This window comes from Coregonus clupeaformis, chromosome 24 (genome assembly GCF_020615455.1).
Source record: "Coregonus clupeaformis isolate EN_2021a chromosome 24, ASM2061545v1, whole genome shotgun sequence".
NCBI classification, from domain to species: Eukaryota; Metazoa; Chordata; class Actinopteri; order Salmoniformes; family Salmonidae; genus Coregonus; species Coregonus clupeaformis.
In genome coordinates this window covers 11,929,174-11,944,466 of record NC_059215.1, presented here as the reverse complement: position 1 = coordinate 11,944,466, position 15,293 = coordinate 11,929,174, and the positions used below count along the sequence as shown (strand labels likewise).

At 43.4% G+C, this 15,293-nt stretch overlaps 1 protein-coding gene across 1 annotated transcript in view; it reads right to left on the bottom strand.

Annotated features, from left to right (window-relative positions):
- LOC121538016 (integrin alpha-5-like) overlaps positions 1–13,379 on the bottom strand; it is a 64,264-nt gene extending 50,885 nt beyond the window's left edge. Inside the window, exon 1 of the mRNA XM_041845748.2 lies at positions 12,980–13,379. Within this exon, the coding sequence (XP_041701682.1) occupies positions 12,980–13,176 (197 nt within the window). The 5' untranslated portion in view covers positions 13,177–13,379. The remainder of the gene's footprint in view (positions 1–12,979) is intronic.
- Positions 13,380–15,293: the final 1,914 nt, after the last annotated feature.

Genomic DNA, 15,293 nt, shown 5'->3' with positions numbered 1-15,293 from the left:
CAGCACTGGTGAATACATGTGCAGGTTACAGCATAGGAATAGAATTGCATTCCATGGCCTCATTGACTCGAATGGGGACGTCCCTTCTAGTAATTATATTTATATTGGATACAGTGCCACTACTCTAACATTGCACATTGTGATTTGGGAGATACATTATAAATGTGATGGGGTTTGCAATTTATTTTAATGTATTTCATGGCTATAATCTAGAGTAGTGAATGATGAACATAATTTCAGATACCCTCAGTTCCTTTGTGAAACATAAATAAATCTGTGGTTTGGTTTACTTTACTTGATTTGTGATTATGGGCTCAATATTAAATCAATCACCCCAATTCAAATATGTGGGGGAATACTAGTTGAATGATTTAATTTATCTTGCCATAGCTCTTTCTATGGTGATGTACTGAAATTAGAAGTACATAGGCACCGATTTGTGATTATGGGCTCAGTATATCAAATGAATCATCCTCTGTATTATGTAGGTGTTCCTTACTAGTTGTATGGTTTTGATCTTTGTGCCTCAGCTCTTTCTAGGGTGATGTAGTGGAATGAGAAGCACAGAAGTACTGTAGCTCATTCAGCAAACCCACCAACCGTGTCATTTCACTGCAACAAGGGTTTCATAAGTTGCAAGTTGGTCATTTAAAACACCCTACTCTTTCTTCATAAACATGGAGCTGAGGTTAGAGCCTCTATATTTTTCTGATGCCAAATTGCAACCCACCCCCAGCCCTGAAAAATCCCCAAACCCCTAATTCACACACCCCCACGGACCTCATAAACATAATGAGATATTTTTTAACTACAGGCAGTTCACACCTTTCCACAGTGACCACTGAGGGGGGTCCTTCCCACCTCTAAAGGGAAAAACAGTGGGGCCGCCGGTGGAGAGTCACAGCCATCCCTCTGATAACCTCCCATTCGCCACAGCTGTCTGGACACAAATTGTCTCGGTTGTCTCCCAAGCACCCTCTTGTGCAAACTGACTGCCAGAGTAGCAGAATTGTGGTCAATTCCATTTAATTTAAGATGTGAATCTAAACTGGAAAGAGGTAACAAGTCTATTTTGATTCCAATGTTTGGTCTGGCTAGGGCCATTTCCCTAAAAGGAGAGTCCGTTACCAAATCTGCACAATAGAGTCCCTTCTTGACCCTAATAGGGTTAAACAAGCCAGGACTTCTGGCAGTAGAGATTTAATCTACCTAAATGTGTGTCGTCAGGGCGACTCAATCGACGAGTCAACTGCTGAGTATGTGACGTCCTGAGGGCATTCCCCACCACACAGGCACAGCAGACCTAACACAGAGGTCCGCAGGGCCAATTAGGCCTATCATAACCAAACACACGTACCTTTTTCCACTGACTGACCACACACACACACAGACAGGCTTCTTTATTTAAGCCTCCCATTACCGAACAGGGCAGTAACATCTAGACAGGCCTTCAATGGTTGAGACAGGGTTGTTTCATGGCCCCGGTCACCAGGCTAAGCATGTCCCCATTAACCTTTCAAACAACACACTAATGTTACAGACTGACCACACCAACCTCACAGGCCTGCCCATCACAGGCCTGAAGCGAGAACAGAGAAAGACCCAAAAGCCTTTAAAAAAGTGAATAAATGAATAAAGAACATGGAGTCACATGGAAAGCTTCTCAGACGGAAAACAGCAAACTTTTTCTGCCATCCCACAAAGAGCCCCATTGTCCAACACACAAGGCCATAAAAAGCAGCTAATCGCAGAGCAGAGAACCTGAGTGAAGAATAGCTTGGCAGCCCAAATACACATGCGCAATTTAAACAACGTCCACCCCTCACACAAACTATGATTTATAAGAATCTCACAAAAGTAAAAGAATAGCAACAATGAAAACAATACCAGAAACCTGTTTGATCATATATGGAGAGGGAGACCGTTTAGACACAGAGGTAATATTTATGTTTTAGTAGCTAACAGAGCCCCCAGTGGGTCCAGTGTCAATATTGTATTTGCAGAAACCCTATTTAAGGGGGTAAACTCCAGGAAAGTGACCAACATGAACACGATGACCTCAACCAAAGTTTCTGGTTAGACCGTAAACTCTCCTTCCAGACTCACATTAAGCATTCATCCAAAGTTAAATCTAGAATCGGCTTCCTATTTCGCAACAAAGCCTCCTTCACTCATGCTGCTAAACATGCCCTCGTAAAATGGACTATCCTACCGATCCTTGACTTCGGCGATGTCATTTACAAAATAGCTTCCAACACTCTACTCAGCAAATTGGATGTAGTCTATCACAGTGCCATCCGTTTTGTCACCAAAGCCCCATATACTACCCACCATTGTGACCTGTACGCTCTCGTTGGCTGGCCCTCACTACATATTCGTCGCAAACCCACTGGCTCCAGGTCATCTATAAATAACTTCTAGGCAAATCCCCGCCTTATCTTAGCTCATTGGTCACCATAGCAACACCCACCCGTAGTATGCACTCCAGCAGGTATATCTCACTGGTCATCCCCAAAGCCAACACCTCCTTTGGCCGCCATTCCTTCCAGTTCTCTGCTGCAAATGACTGGAACGAACTGCAAAAATCTCTGACGCTGGAGACACTTATCTCCCTCACTAACTTTAAGCATCAGTTGTCAGAGCAGCTTACCGATCACTGCACCTGTACACAGCCCATCTGTAATTAGCCCACCCAACTACCTCATCCCCATATTGTTATTTACATTGTTATTTGTTTTGCTAATTTGCACCCCAGTATCTCTATTTGCACATCATCTTCTGCACATCTATCACTCCAGTGTTAATACTAAATTGTAATTATTTTGCACTATGGCCTATTTATTGCCTTACCTCCATAACTTACTACATTTGCACACACTGTATATAGATTTTCTATTGTGTTATTGACTGTACGTTTTGTTTATTCCATATGTAACTCTGTGTTGTTGTTTTTATCGCACTGCTTTGCTTTATCTTGGCCAGGTCGCAGTTGTAAATGAGAACTTGTTCTCAACTGGCTTACCTGGTTAAATAAAGGTTAAATAAAAACAATATTAAAAAAATAAAAAAAATCTGGGTACGTCACATCCAAACCATCCATGATCTAATCCAGAACACTACCCCATCTAGACCACATGTGGCAGGGATAGGCCGGGGAACATTATCATCATCATCAGCAGCAGCTAAGGCATCCATGACCAAACATCTCCTTTTGACTGTCTTGTAATGTAATCTGTACAGAACTACACCAAACAGAAAGACAGACAGAAACTATCCTCAGTAATTCAGATCAGCCCACCGAATTCGTGATGCACTGAGTATCTGACAGATTCCTTGAGTATTTAACTTCATCGTAGTTCAAAAGGTCTCTTGATATATCTTCTATTCTCTTCCTCTGACAGACAGATAGGAAAGCCTGCTGTTATTGGGACAGGAGCATGGAAACATATTTGATAAATCTATGAAGCAGACATCGGTGAGTCCAGGCAGACAAGACCCTCGTGGACAGCCTGTCATCTATATTCTGACCTCTGACATCTTAGCAGTCTATCCCCTGATCCCTGTCTGGCACCAAATCAAATCAAATCGTATTTGTCACATGCGCCTAATACAACAGGTGTAGACCTTACAGTGAAATGCTCACTTACAAGCCCTCAACCAACAATGCAGTTTTAAGAAAGAACAAAAAAAAAATACAACAAAAAAAATACAATATAAAATAATACGAAATAAAAGTAAAAAATAATTAAAGAGCAGCAGTAAAAATAACAATAGCGAGGCTATATACAGGGGTTACCGGTACAGAGTCAATGTGCGGGGGCACCGGTTAGTCGAGGTAATATGTACATGTAAGTAGAGTTATTAAAGTTACTATGCATAGTTAATAAACAGTAGCAGCAGCGTAAAAGAGGGGGGGAATGCAAATAGTCTGGGTAGCCATTTGATTAGATGTTCAGGAGTCATATGGCTTGGGGGTAGAAGATGTTTAGAAGCCTCTTGGACCTAGACTTGGCGCTCCGGTACCTCTTGCCATGCGGTAGCAGAGAGAACAGTCTATGACTAGAGTCTTAGAAAATTTTTAGTGCCTTCTTCTGACACTGCCTGGTGTAGAGGTCCTGGATGGCAGGAAGCTTGGCCCCAGTGATGTACTGAGCCGTACGCACTAACTTCTGTAGTGCCTTGCGGTCGGAGGCCGAGCAGTTGCCATACCAGGCAGTGATGCAACCAGTCAGGATGCTCTCGATGGTGCAGCTGTAGAACCTTTTGAGGATCTGAGGACCCATGCCAAATCTTTTCAGTCTCCTTAGGGGGAATAGGTTTCGTCGTGCCCTCTTCACGACTGTCTTGGTGTGCTTGGACCATGTTAGTTTGTTGGTGATGTGGACACCAAGGAACTTGAAGCTCTCAACCTGCTCCACTACAGCCCCGTCGATGAGAATTGGGACGTGCTCAATCCTCTTCTTTTTCCTGTAGTCCACAATCATCTCCTTTGTCTTGATCACGTTGAGGGATAGGTTGTTGTCCTGGCACCACACGGCCAGGTCTCTGACCTCCTCCCTATAGGCTGTCTCGTCGTAGTCGGTGATCAGGCCTACCACTGTTGTGTCATCGGCAAACTTAATGATGGTGTTGGAGTCGTCCCTGGCCATGCAGTCATGAGTGAACAGGGAGTACAGGAGGGGACTGAGCACGCACCCCTGAGAGGCCCCCGTTTTGAGGATCAGCGTGGCGGATGTGTTGTTACCTACCCTTACCCGTCAGAAAGTCCAGGATCCAGTTACAGAGGGAGGTGTTTAGTCCCAGGGACCTTAGCTTAGTGATGAGCTTTGAGGGCACTATGGTGTTGAACGCTGAGCTGTAGTCAATGAATAGCATTCTCATATAGGTGTTCCTTTTGTACAGGTGTGAAATGGCAGTTTGGAGCGCTATAGAGATTGCATCTTCTGTGGATCTGTTGGGTCGGTATGCAAATTGGAGTGGGTCTAGGGTTTCTGGGATAATGGTGTTGATGTGAGCCATGACCAGCCTTTCAAAGCACTTCATGGCTACAGACGTGAGTGCTACGGGTCGGTAGTCATTTAGGCAGGTTACCTTAGTGTTCTTGGGCACAGGGTCTATGGTGGTCTGCTTGAAACATGTTGGTATTACAGACTCAGACAGGGAGAGGTTGAAAATGTCAGTGAATACACTTGCCAGTTGGTAAGCGCATGTTAGGAGTACACATCCTGGTAATCCGTCTGGCCCTGCGGCCTTGTGAATGTTGACCTGTTTAAAGGTCTTACTCACATCGCCTATGGAGAGCGTGATCACACAGTCGTCCGGAACAGATGATGCTCTCGTGCATGTTTCAGTGTTACTTGCCTTCGAAGCGAGCGTAGAAGTAATTTAGCTCGTCTGGTAGTCTCGTGTCACTGGGCAGCTCGCGGCTGTGCTTCCCTTTGTAGTCTGTAATAGTTTGCAAGCCCTGCCACATCAGACGAGCGTCGGAGCCGGTGTAGTACGATTCGATCTTAGTCCTGTATTGACGCTTTGCCTGTTTGATGGTTCGTCGGAGGGCATAGTGGGATTTCTTATAAGCTTCCGGGTTAGAGTCCCGCTCCTTGAAAGCGGCAGCTCTACCCTTTAGCTCAGTGCGGATGTTGCCTGTAATCCATGGCTTCTGGTTGGGGTATGTACGTACAGTCACTGTGGGGATGACATCATCGATGCACTTATTGATGAAGCCAGTGACTGATGTGGTGTACTCCTCAATGCCAACGGAAGAATCCCGGAACATATTCCAGTCTGTGCTAGAAAAACAGTTCTTAGCATCTGCTTCATCTGACCACTTTTTTATTGACCGAGTCACTGGTGCTTCCTGATTTAGTTTTTGCTTATAAGTAGGAATCAGGAGGATAGAATTATGGTCAGATTTGCCAAATGGAGGGCGAGGGAGAGCTTTGTACACGTCTCTGTGTGTGGAGCAAAGGTGGTCTAGAGTTTTTTCCCCTCTGGTTGAACATTTAACATGCTGGTAGAAATGAGGTAAAACGGATTTAAGTTTCCCTGCATTAAAGTCCCCGGCCACTAGGAGCACCGCCTCTGGATGAGCGTTTTCCTGCTTGCTTATGGCCGTATACAGTTCATTGAGTGCGGTCTTAGTGCCAACATTGGTTTGTGGTGGTAAATAGACAGCCATGAAGAATATAGATGAAAACTCTCTTGGTAGATAGTGTGGTCTACAGCTTATCATCAGATACTCTACCTCAGGCGAGCAAAACCTTGAGACTTCCTTAGATATTGTGCACCAGCTGTTGTTTACAAATATACATAGACTGCCACCCCTTGTCTTACCAGAGGCTGCTGTTCTATCCTGCCGATACAGTGTTTAACCCGCCAGCTGTATGTTATTCATGTCTTCGTTCAGCCACGACTCGGTGAAACATAAGATATTACAGTTTTTAATGTCCCATTGGTAGGATATACGTGCTTGTAGTTTGTCCACTTTATTATCAAGCGATTGTAAATTGGCCAATAGTATCGATGGCAAAGGCAGATTAGCCACTTGTCGCCGACTCCATACCAGGCACTCCGATCTCCTTCCGCGATATCTCCTTTTCATTATACTGCGAATTATGTGGATGAGGGACGTGTCGGGTGTCTGGAGCAAATCCCTCTCGTCCGACTCATTAAATAAAAATGATTTGTCGAGTTCAAGGTGAGTAATCGCTGTTCTGATGTCCAGAGCTCTTCCCTAGTTCTCTTGAGAAAAAAAACACAAAATAGTATGGTTTGTTAAGAGTCCATAAAACGGCAGCCATTTCACAGAGACAGGGAAGGAGGAATGTGCTTCTGCTGTTGGATGGATGGAGAGGAGAGGTATTAGGCAGTCTTCTTCTCAGCATGGTGGATCTGGCCCGGCACTGAGGCCTCGCTGAGATTCATATCACGTTAGGTTGAGGAGCAGACCTATCCTTACAAGGCCCCACACTGTGCTGCCTCTCTCTCTCTCTAGACTACTAACACACACACACACACACACACAGCGCTACTTCTCCCTAGTCCACACACACACACACACACACACACACACAGGACCATACATAATGTCTCGACTGTGTCTAACTGACAAGGGCCCTCACACACAGTTCATAGACCCTCAGGCGGTCTACCACAGTGGTGTCAGCGCATGGCTTGTGTCCTCGCTGTCTGCTAGCTAACTTCATTCTATTAGACCAGGCCAGGGGGCATGACAGGAATCAGACACACATACACACTTATGGAGCCATGCTATCAGTAAGGTTGAAAGTCTGTCAATGTGTAATAGGATGAGAGAGATGAATGTGTGAGAAGGTTCTGTCTTGCTCTTTCTTACTTTTGTGTGTCTCTGTAGGCCTATGCTGCTGTTCAGGCTCGGAAAAATAAAACACACACAGACAGAAAGAGAGAACACCCTCCCCGTCCCGGCCAGACTGACCTCACCCCTGTATTACAGCTACTCTCCTACTCCCCCGTGTCGCCATAATGTGGTCGATAGTCTGATAACTGAGAAGAACACGAGTGATAACTGGAAACTTTTATGTTTCTGATGTGTCTGTTTCCTGTTGGTTTATGATCTTGACGTGTGAAGTTGTCGCAAACAACGAATGTGAAATGTGGACGAATTAGATTGATTTGGACCACTGGTTGCTAAATTTTACTCTGCCTTCATTCTGTGTTTGGTTTGGCTACATATTTGGTAGTAGCATCAGCATCCACATTCAAATAAAATTGTATTTGTCACGTGCTTCGTAAACAACAGGTGTAGACTAACAGTTACATGCTTACTTACGGGCCCATCCCAATAATGCAGAGAGAAAAATATATAAATAATTGAAAAATTAAAAGATAGCAAGGAGTAAATACACAATGAATAATGATAACTTGGCTATATACACACACAAGTACAACATTGAGTGTGTGGTAGATGCTAAATGCAGTGTCACCTCATGCAGCATCCATCTTCTAGAACACAGTACACATGTTCTAGAATCTTAAACCCATTGTCTCTTCTCTCCTCCCCTTACCATGATGTCTCAGCTGTTAAAAGTTAAGATGAAGTCATCGACGGGAGAGATGACTGCTGTTCATACTGTTGCTGTGACTTCACACTACATACATGAGACAGAAGGGGCCTGGGCAGACAGGGGTTAAAGACCCTGCAGAATGACATCAGACCAGAAGAGGGGGAGGAAGGTGGAAGGAGGTAGAGGAGGTAGATGGGCTTTAACACACTCTCCTCTGACTCAGTGTCTGCTAGCATCACGTCCTAAATCATACAGCTTTGCTAAACCTAGAGCCCCTGCTTGCCAGGAAAATATAGACCAATGGCAGCAGCCAGCAGCCCCTTGAAGGTGTGAGGGGGGGGAATCCCACCCTGTCTGTGTCTGAACTGGAGTCAAGAGAACTAGGGAAGTGGGGAGGAGAAACACTGGGAAACTGGAGTCAAGAGAACTAGGGAAAGTGGGGAGGAGAAACACTGGGAAACTGGAGTCAAGAGAACTAGGGAAGTGGGGAGGAGAAACACTGGGAAACTGGAGTCAAGAGAACTAGGGAAGTGGGGAGGAGAAACACTGGGAAACTGGAGTCACTGGCGACCCACTCGGCACAAAGCCCCTCTCCTAAACCCCTAGGTGGCTCTGGCAGGCGAGACAGTGCTGGGCAGACAGACACAAACACAGTCAGCCAGGACATCTGACTGTGTCTGTCCCCGGCAGCCCAGGCTACCATCACTTTGGTTAATGATTATTGCAATTACAGGGCAGATAGCTAGGTCCAGGCTGATTCGCTGACACTGCATACTGATGAGTGGTGGTGTTCTGACACTAACAGCCCCTGGACAGCAGTGACCGTCTGGGTGCCTTCCATCATCAACTATGTCTGTCTTCAGACTATCTATCAATCTAGCCTTACCACATTTCGGCTGTGCTGCTCCAGTTGTCTGTAAGTACCTGCAATAAGTGTGACATGGACTAAGTTTTAAACTCTTCTTAAAGAGATTATCCGGTACTTTTGTATACTTTTTAGCCAGTATCTCTGAAAGTAGCGCTCACAAGTCAAATGTGGTCCCAGAAAATTGCCTACTACATCACATATGTGCAGATATATGCACCACGTCATTGCTCTCACTCTCACTCAGCTGTGTGTGCATCTTACTAGCTGTCACTCAAAAGGCGAGGGGCTGAAGCTCATTGGTTAGACCTCGAATTGCTAGGGGTTGGCCCACATGGGGGAAAATGTAGGGAAAATGGCACAGCACAGCTTCCAGAAAAACAGCTGCTTTCAAACTAGGGATTTCGTGGCTAATTGAGGTAAGACAGTAATTCTGCTCATAGATTATGCATGTATGAACTACACATTGATACATCCAGCCCAACGCAGGAGGTTTCAAAAACACTTAGTAGTCGCCAAAGTTCCGGAGCATGTCTTTAATTAGTGATCTCAGCAGAACTATAGACCGCCAATTCACAGTAACAGAATTACGCTGAGACTTTAAAGTTTAACAAAAGTTTAACAGAAGTTTAACAAAAGCATACAACTCTATGCACAAGGACTACTTTTAACAACTTACACAGCACCTTTTACAAAAACACATTTACTGGAAGAACTGTGCAGATGCAAAGTTCGGTAACAATTTTATAAAATCTCCCTGTTTTTAATGTGGCAACGTTTTCTAAAAACTCTAAAATATCTGCTCAGAATGAAGATTCAACGATGTCTGCAGAAAGAATGGGGTGTTAGCTATGATATGACACATTGACACCCGGTAACGGAATTGCGGTAAAGGAATTGCAATATGGGTCCCTGATATCGCAGTGCTAGCTGTGCCACTAGAGATCCTGGTTCGAATCCAGGCTCTGTCGTAGCTGACCGCGACCGGGAGACCCATGGGGCGGCGCATAATTGGCCCTGCGTCGTCCAGGGTAGGGGAGGGATGGCCGGCAGGGATGTAGCTCAGTTGGTAGAGCATGGCGTTTGCAACGCCAGGGTTGTGGGTTCAATTCCCACGGGTGGCCAGTATGAAAAATAAAATAATGTATGCACTCACTAACTGTAAGTCGCTCTGGATAAGAGCGTCTGCTAAATGACTAAAATGTAAAAATCTAAAAAATATATGTACTACACAGAAATGCATAATAATTATGGATATCAATGTCATTCTCCTGATGGTGATGTATCCTAAATATGTATACAAAGGTATACATATGCAATATTCTCCTTTGCATATTTGGGTATTATTCTACACAGTGGCTATTATTTTAATGAGCTCTGCCCCAAAACAAGACCAAATCTGGTTGGTCTGAACCAACCATAGACGTCTATGTTTCACAAGTTTGGACATCAAAGTCAGCACATTAGAGCTCTGTAGAGTACAGTACAGTACATAACAGTTCAGTACCGTATAGTACAGTAAAGTAGAGTATAGTTCAGTACACTAGAGTACATTATAGTGTACTCGACTGTAGTGTGCTCTACTGTGTACTGTACTGAACTCTACTTTCTTTACTGTAATGAACTCCACTGTACTGAACTATACTATACTTTTCTTTACTGTACTCTACTGTATTGTGTTGTACTGTACTGTGCTTTCCAAACTTGGGAACCCAACTGTGGTTTGTGACTACTATGCTTTCCTATTGTAGCCAATTCAATTGCAAAAATGTTGTTACCAATTTTTTTCTGACTTTCTGAATTTTCTGAATTTCAAGTTTTAATCACTTAATAATTGATTTAAAAAAATTAAGATCAGTAAAAACACTTTAATTGATATGTCTACCTTTACTTGTTACTTCTGTGAACTTTCATTATCCTCCCTAGTGAGGGAGAGAATTTAGAAAATATCTTAAAGATATGTGGGTTTTTGGTTACAGAATTTCAAAGCACAAGGCAATGTTTCTCTTAAACTTAGAAGGCAGAACATTTTCTCTGAAACTAAATATATAAGTGTTGATATTAGTTGGCAGAGGTCTTTACTTCAACATTGTGTTTTGATGTTTTATTTTATTTAACTAGGCAGGTCAGTTAAGAACAAATTCTTATTTACAATGACGGCCTACACCGGCCAAACCCGGACGACGCTGGGCCAATTGTGCGCCGCCCTATGGGACTCCCAATCACGGCCAGTTGTGATATAGCCTGGAATCGAACCAGGGGGTCTGTAGTGACGCCTCAAGCACTTTCAGCTGCGCCACTCGGGATCCCATTTTCTAATACCTTTTAAGACTTTTGCTGGTAGATGTTTTCTAAGACCCCTTTTCCATCTGTTTGACCAGAAATCAAAGCCTTTGCTTATTCATAATTTTTAGGATGGAAAATGGTTGAAAAATGTATAAATGCCTTAATTTCAAAAAATATATATAGAGTCTTAGCTTTCATTTTACACCCAATTTGACATGCTCCTATGAACTTCATGTTGGTGCTCATGGGTCCTTTTACATGGAAATGACATGACAGGACTGATGTGATGGAGACTGCATGACAGGACGCAGAGATAAAAGTCACAGCTTGTTTGTGACACAGAGGTCACATTCCCATAATGCCAAGCAGCATCACACTAAATTGCACAGGAGGATTTCATCCAGACCAATAAGTCTGTTATGGAGGAAGAGGTGGATGGTGATCACATCAAAAGAACAGAATTAGGATAAAGCTGCTTCTAATAGGTTATTCATTTGGCATTTAGAGCCAATGAGAGATAAGGGGTCAGAATGAAATCAAATTTTGGGACAATGATATTACAGTTTAAAGACCATTATTTCAAAAGGGTTTCCAAATATGGCACAAATGTAATCATAGAGTTTGATCACCGCTTGATCTTGTATGATAAATCATCTGTGATCATATTATGGTATCTAATTTATAGAGACACAGGCATTCCAACTAAAGGCCCCAGGCTCTCCTGTTTTGGCAAACACACATTTTGGAGGTAATTTGCTTACATAAGGCTACTAATAAACTATAATAGTTTGATCCATGATATTCTGAATTCAATTACATGATGTTTATAAAGAGAAAAGTGGAAGAATTTTCACTGTCTGCCCCACACCAGAGAGGAAAATTGGCCTGTTAAACAAATTGTTCAGTTTTACCTGCCCATTGGTAAAGGGGCTGACATGATTTTGAGTCGCTGAGATGAACTAAAAGGGAAGTCTCCCGAGTGGCAGTGGTCTAAGGCACAGCATCTCAGTGCTAGCTGTGCCACTAGAGATCCTGGTTCGAATCTAGGCTCTGTCGTAGCCGGCCGCGACCGGGAGACCCATGGGGCGGCGCACAATTGTCCCAGCGTCGTCCCGGGTAGGGGAGGGAATGGCTGGCAGGGATGTAGCTCAGTTGGTAGTCGTTTGCAACGCCAGGGTTGTGGGTTTGATTCCCATGGGGGTCAGTATGAAAAATATATATATTAAAAAATTACACGTGCGCGCGCTGTGTGCGTAAAAGCCGAAGTCTCAATGAGGTATGATAACGAGTAAATCTTAGCAATATATTGTTGTTACAATTAAGCTGTTCTTTACTACCACCGACATAAAGGAAATAATATGGCCAACACACAAATGACTGAAACACTTTTTCCAATAGGAAAGATTACGTTTGGTATGGTGGGTGGCACTGTCCATTCTACCATAGAGTGGTCACTGATCAAGTCATTTTATGAGGGTAACCTTTTTCCAGTGCATTGTGCGCGTGCAAGAACGATGGATGGATTTGTAACCAAAACCAAAATCTAATTCCATATGTGCATTTACCTGATGTAATAGCTGATTTATTAAATGTATGCTATGCCAAAAGATTCGGTTGATACTCACGGTAACTCGTGAATAAACCCTCTAAACTCCTTGGCCAATATTTGCCACTTGGAGCATATAATAAAAAATTACCGACAACTGCCTAATTTGCCTCACCTTGTTCGTAGTAACTTGCTAAATGACTTCCAGGATTTAAATTCAATTAAAATAAAACTCACCTTGAAGAATTGGTCAAGTAAAATTCCACGGAATATCCAAAGTAGCTCCCATTAGGTCCGCTGTAGACAGCGGGGTTCTCCACATCCAAGTTGAATGCAGCACACAACCGTAGCAGAATTATTAGACAAACCCCAATGCAGAATAATGGGTAGTTAACTTTTCCCGGTATCTTCGAACGGTATCTATTGGAACACATTCTATTTCTCAATTAATCCACTAAGATGTTATTTGTTGTAATCAACACCTGAGTTGCTCTTGTGTTTTTAGATCAGTAGAGCTTGTGGAGTGGTTGTTCTATTTCGTGGTTGTTCTATTTCTCTAAACTGCATGCCTTGAAACTCAAACTCGCTGTATCTCTCCTAAATGCTCAGTCAACTTCTTCCCTCAGCTCGCTCTCCCTCGCTACGCTCGCTCCTCTATCCTAATTGAGGGGATATTGAAAGGAGGGAGTTCCTCGACTCGTGACCAACTTTTGAAGAGGTGGGGCTCTTAATTCACAAAAACACAGACAGAAGACCAAATTGTAATGTCTATCTAGAGTGGGCTACACTCAGAACTGAGTCATCTGTATGATACTGAAATCTTCCCGAACTGTCTGGAGAAATCTTCTCGAACTGTCTGGAGAAATCTTCCCGAACTGCGTATTCTGATGATTTTATCCTCTCCATGGCGTGCAGCCACCATTTACGTTCAATCATTTAGAATGGGGAGAGTTAGGTCTATCTGCCTGATAAACATGACATGGTTGTCTCTCTGCAACCTTTTCTACCTGGGTGATGCTGACCAACAGAGATCTAACAAAGATAACCAGACCCAGTATATTATTAACTTGGTGGTCAATTGATACAGAGTAACAACAACGGTTTTTATCATCCTATTATCTCAACTCTCAATGACCTTTTCTACCTAGGGTTGTAACGAGGTATTCCTCCTGGTTGGAATAGAGTGAGGAGGGTGGTTATTTACCAATATTATTTTCTTGAGGAAGGTTACACAGGAATGTGATGATCATCAGTAGATTTAGAGGTTTGGGGTGATATAGTGGTTAAATAATTATAATTAATCAGACATTCTGGAAAATACAATTTATGTTGTGAATTCTAACAACCATCTCCATCTTGCCCATATGCAGCCATATGCTACAGTATGCATGAGTAGGCAAGTGTCACACAAGTCTGGGCTGCATATGTGTTTTCTATTAGTTGAATAGTGCATCATAAGATCTGATTCATGTAGGTGATGCATTCTGTCCTTCATCTCACACAGCATGAGGTTTTTTATCCCAGGGTGTGGGAACTAACTGGGAACATTTCCTATTTCTGTTTCTGAGTCACACCAATAGAGACCCACGCAGTTGGAAAGTGGTTAAGCTGCAAGTCAGAAGCAACCACCTCACTGAAATGAGATGTTTAATAAAGCCACTCGCCCGGCTGGAATTAGTATCTGTTGGTTTAGCTGATTCACCCAGCTAAAGGGGATTGGGACTGAGAGGTCACATTTAGCTGGGTGGCACTAAGGACTGTCAACTCAAGGCTCACTCCTATTTAGAACTACACTGTCAGATGCAATGGTTTTAATACTCTAACTCTTTAGAATCAAAATGGGTTCAATGGATGGCTTCATATTGAACATCAAAAAGGTTCAATAGAGAACCACAAAGCACTCTTACTTTTAGTTCTATAGTATAGTCTTTATGCCGAGTGGGAAGGGGGTCCAGTCCAGTCATAGAGTTGCTGGGATAAAAATGGGGATTCACAGCTGTTGGGGGCAACGTGCCGGTTCACAGCTCCAATGCTGGAGCTAGTGCTCCCATTCATCACTCTCTCCCGCTCCCTTTTTAGACCCACATGATGAGCTAACAGATGGATGAAAGTGAAACAGTCTGTTTATGACAAGGGTTTACAGTTTCTACCCAGATCATATCACCATCCAATGATTACCAATTCTATTTCCGATCCCAAGATTATATACTTTCCAATGGCACAGCGATTTTCCATACACTCCATCACTCTCCTTCTTGGTCAAATAGCCATGCTGGTTAAGTGTGCCTTGAATTCTAAATAAATCACAGACAGTGTCACCAGCAAAGCACCCCCACACCATCAAACCTCCTCCTCCATGCTTCACGGTGGGAACCATACATGCGGAGATCATCCTACTCTGCGTCTCACAAATACACGGCGGTTGGAACCAAAAATCTCAAATTTGGACTCATCAGACCAAAGGACAGATTTCCACCGGTCTAATGTCCATTGCTCGTGTTTCTTGGCCCAAGCAAGTCTCTTCTTATTATTGGTGTCCTTTAGTAGTGAT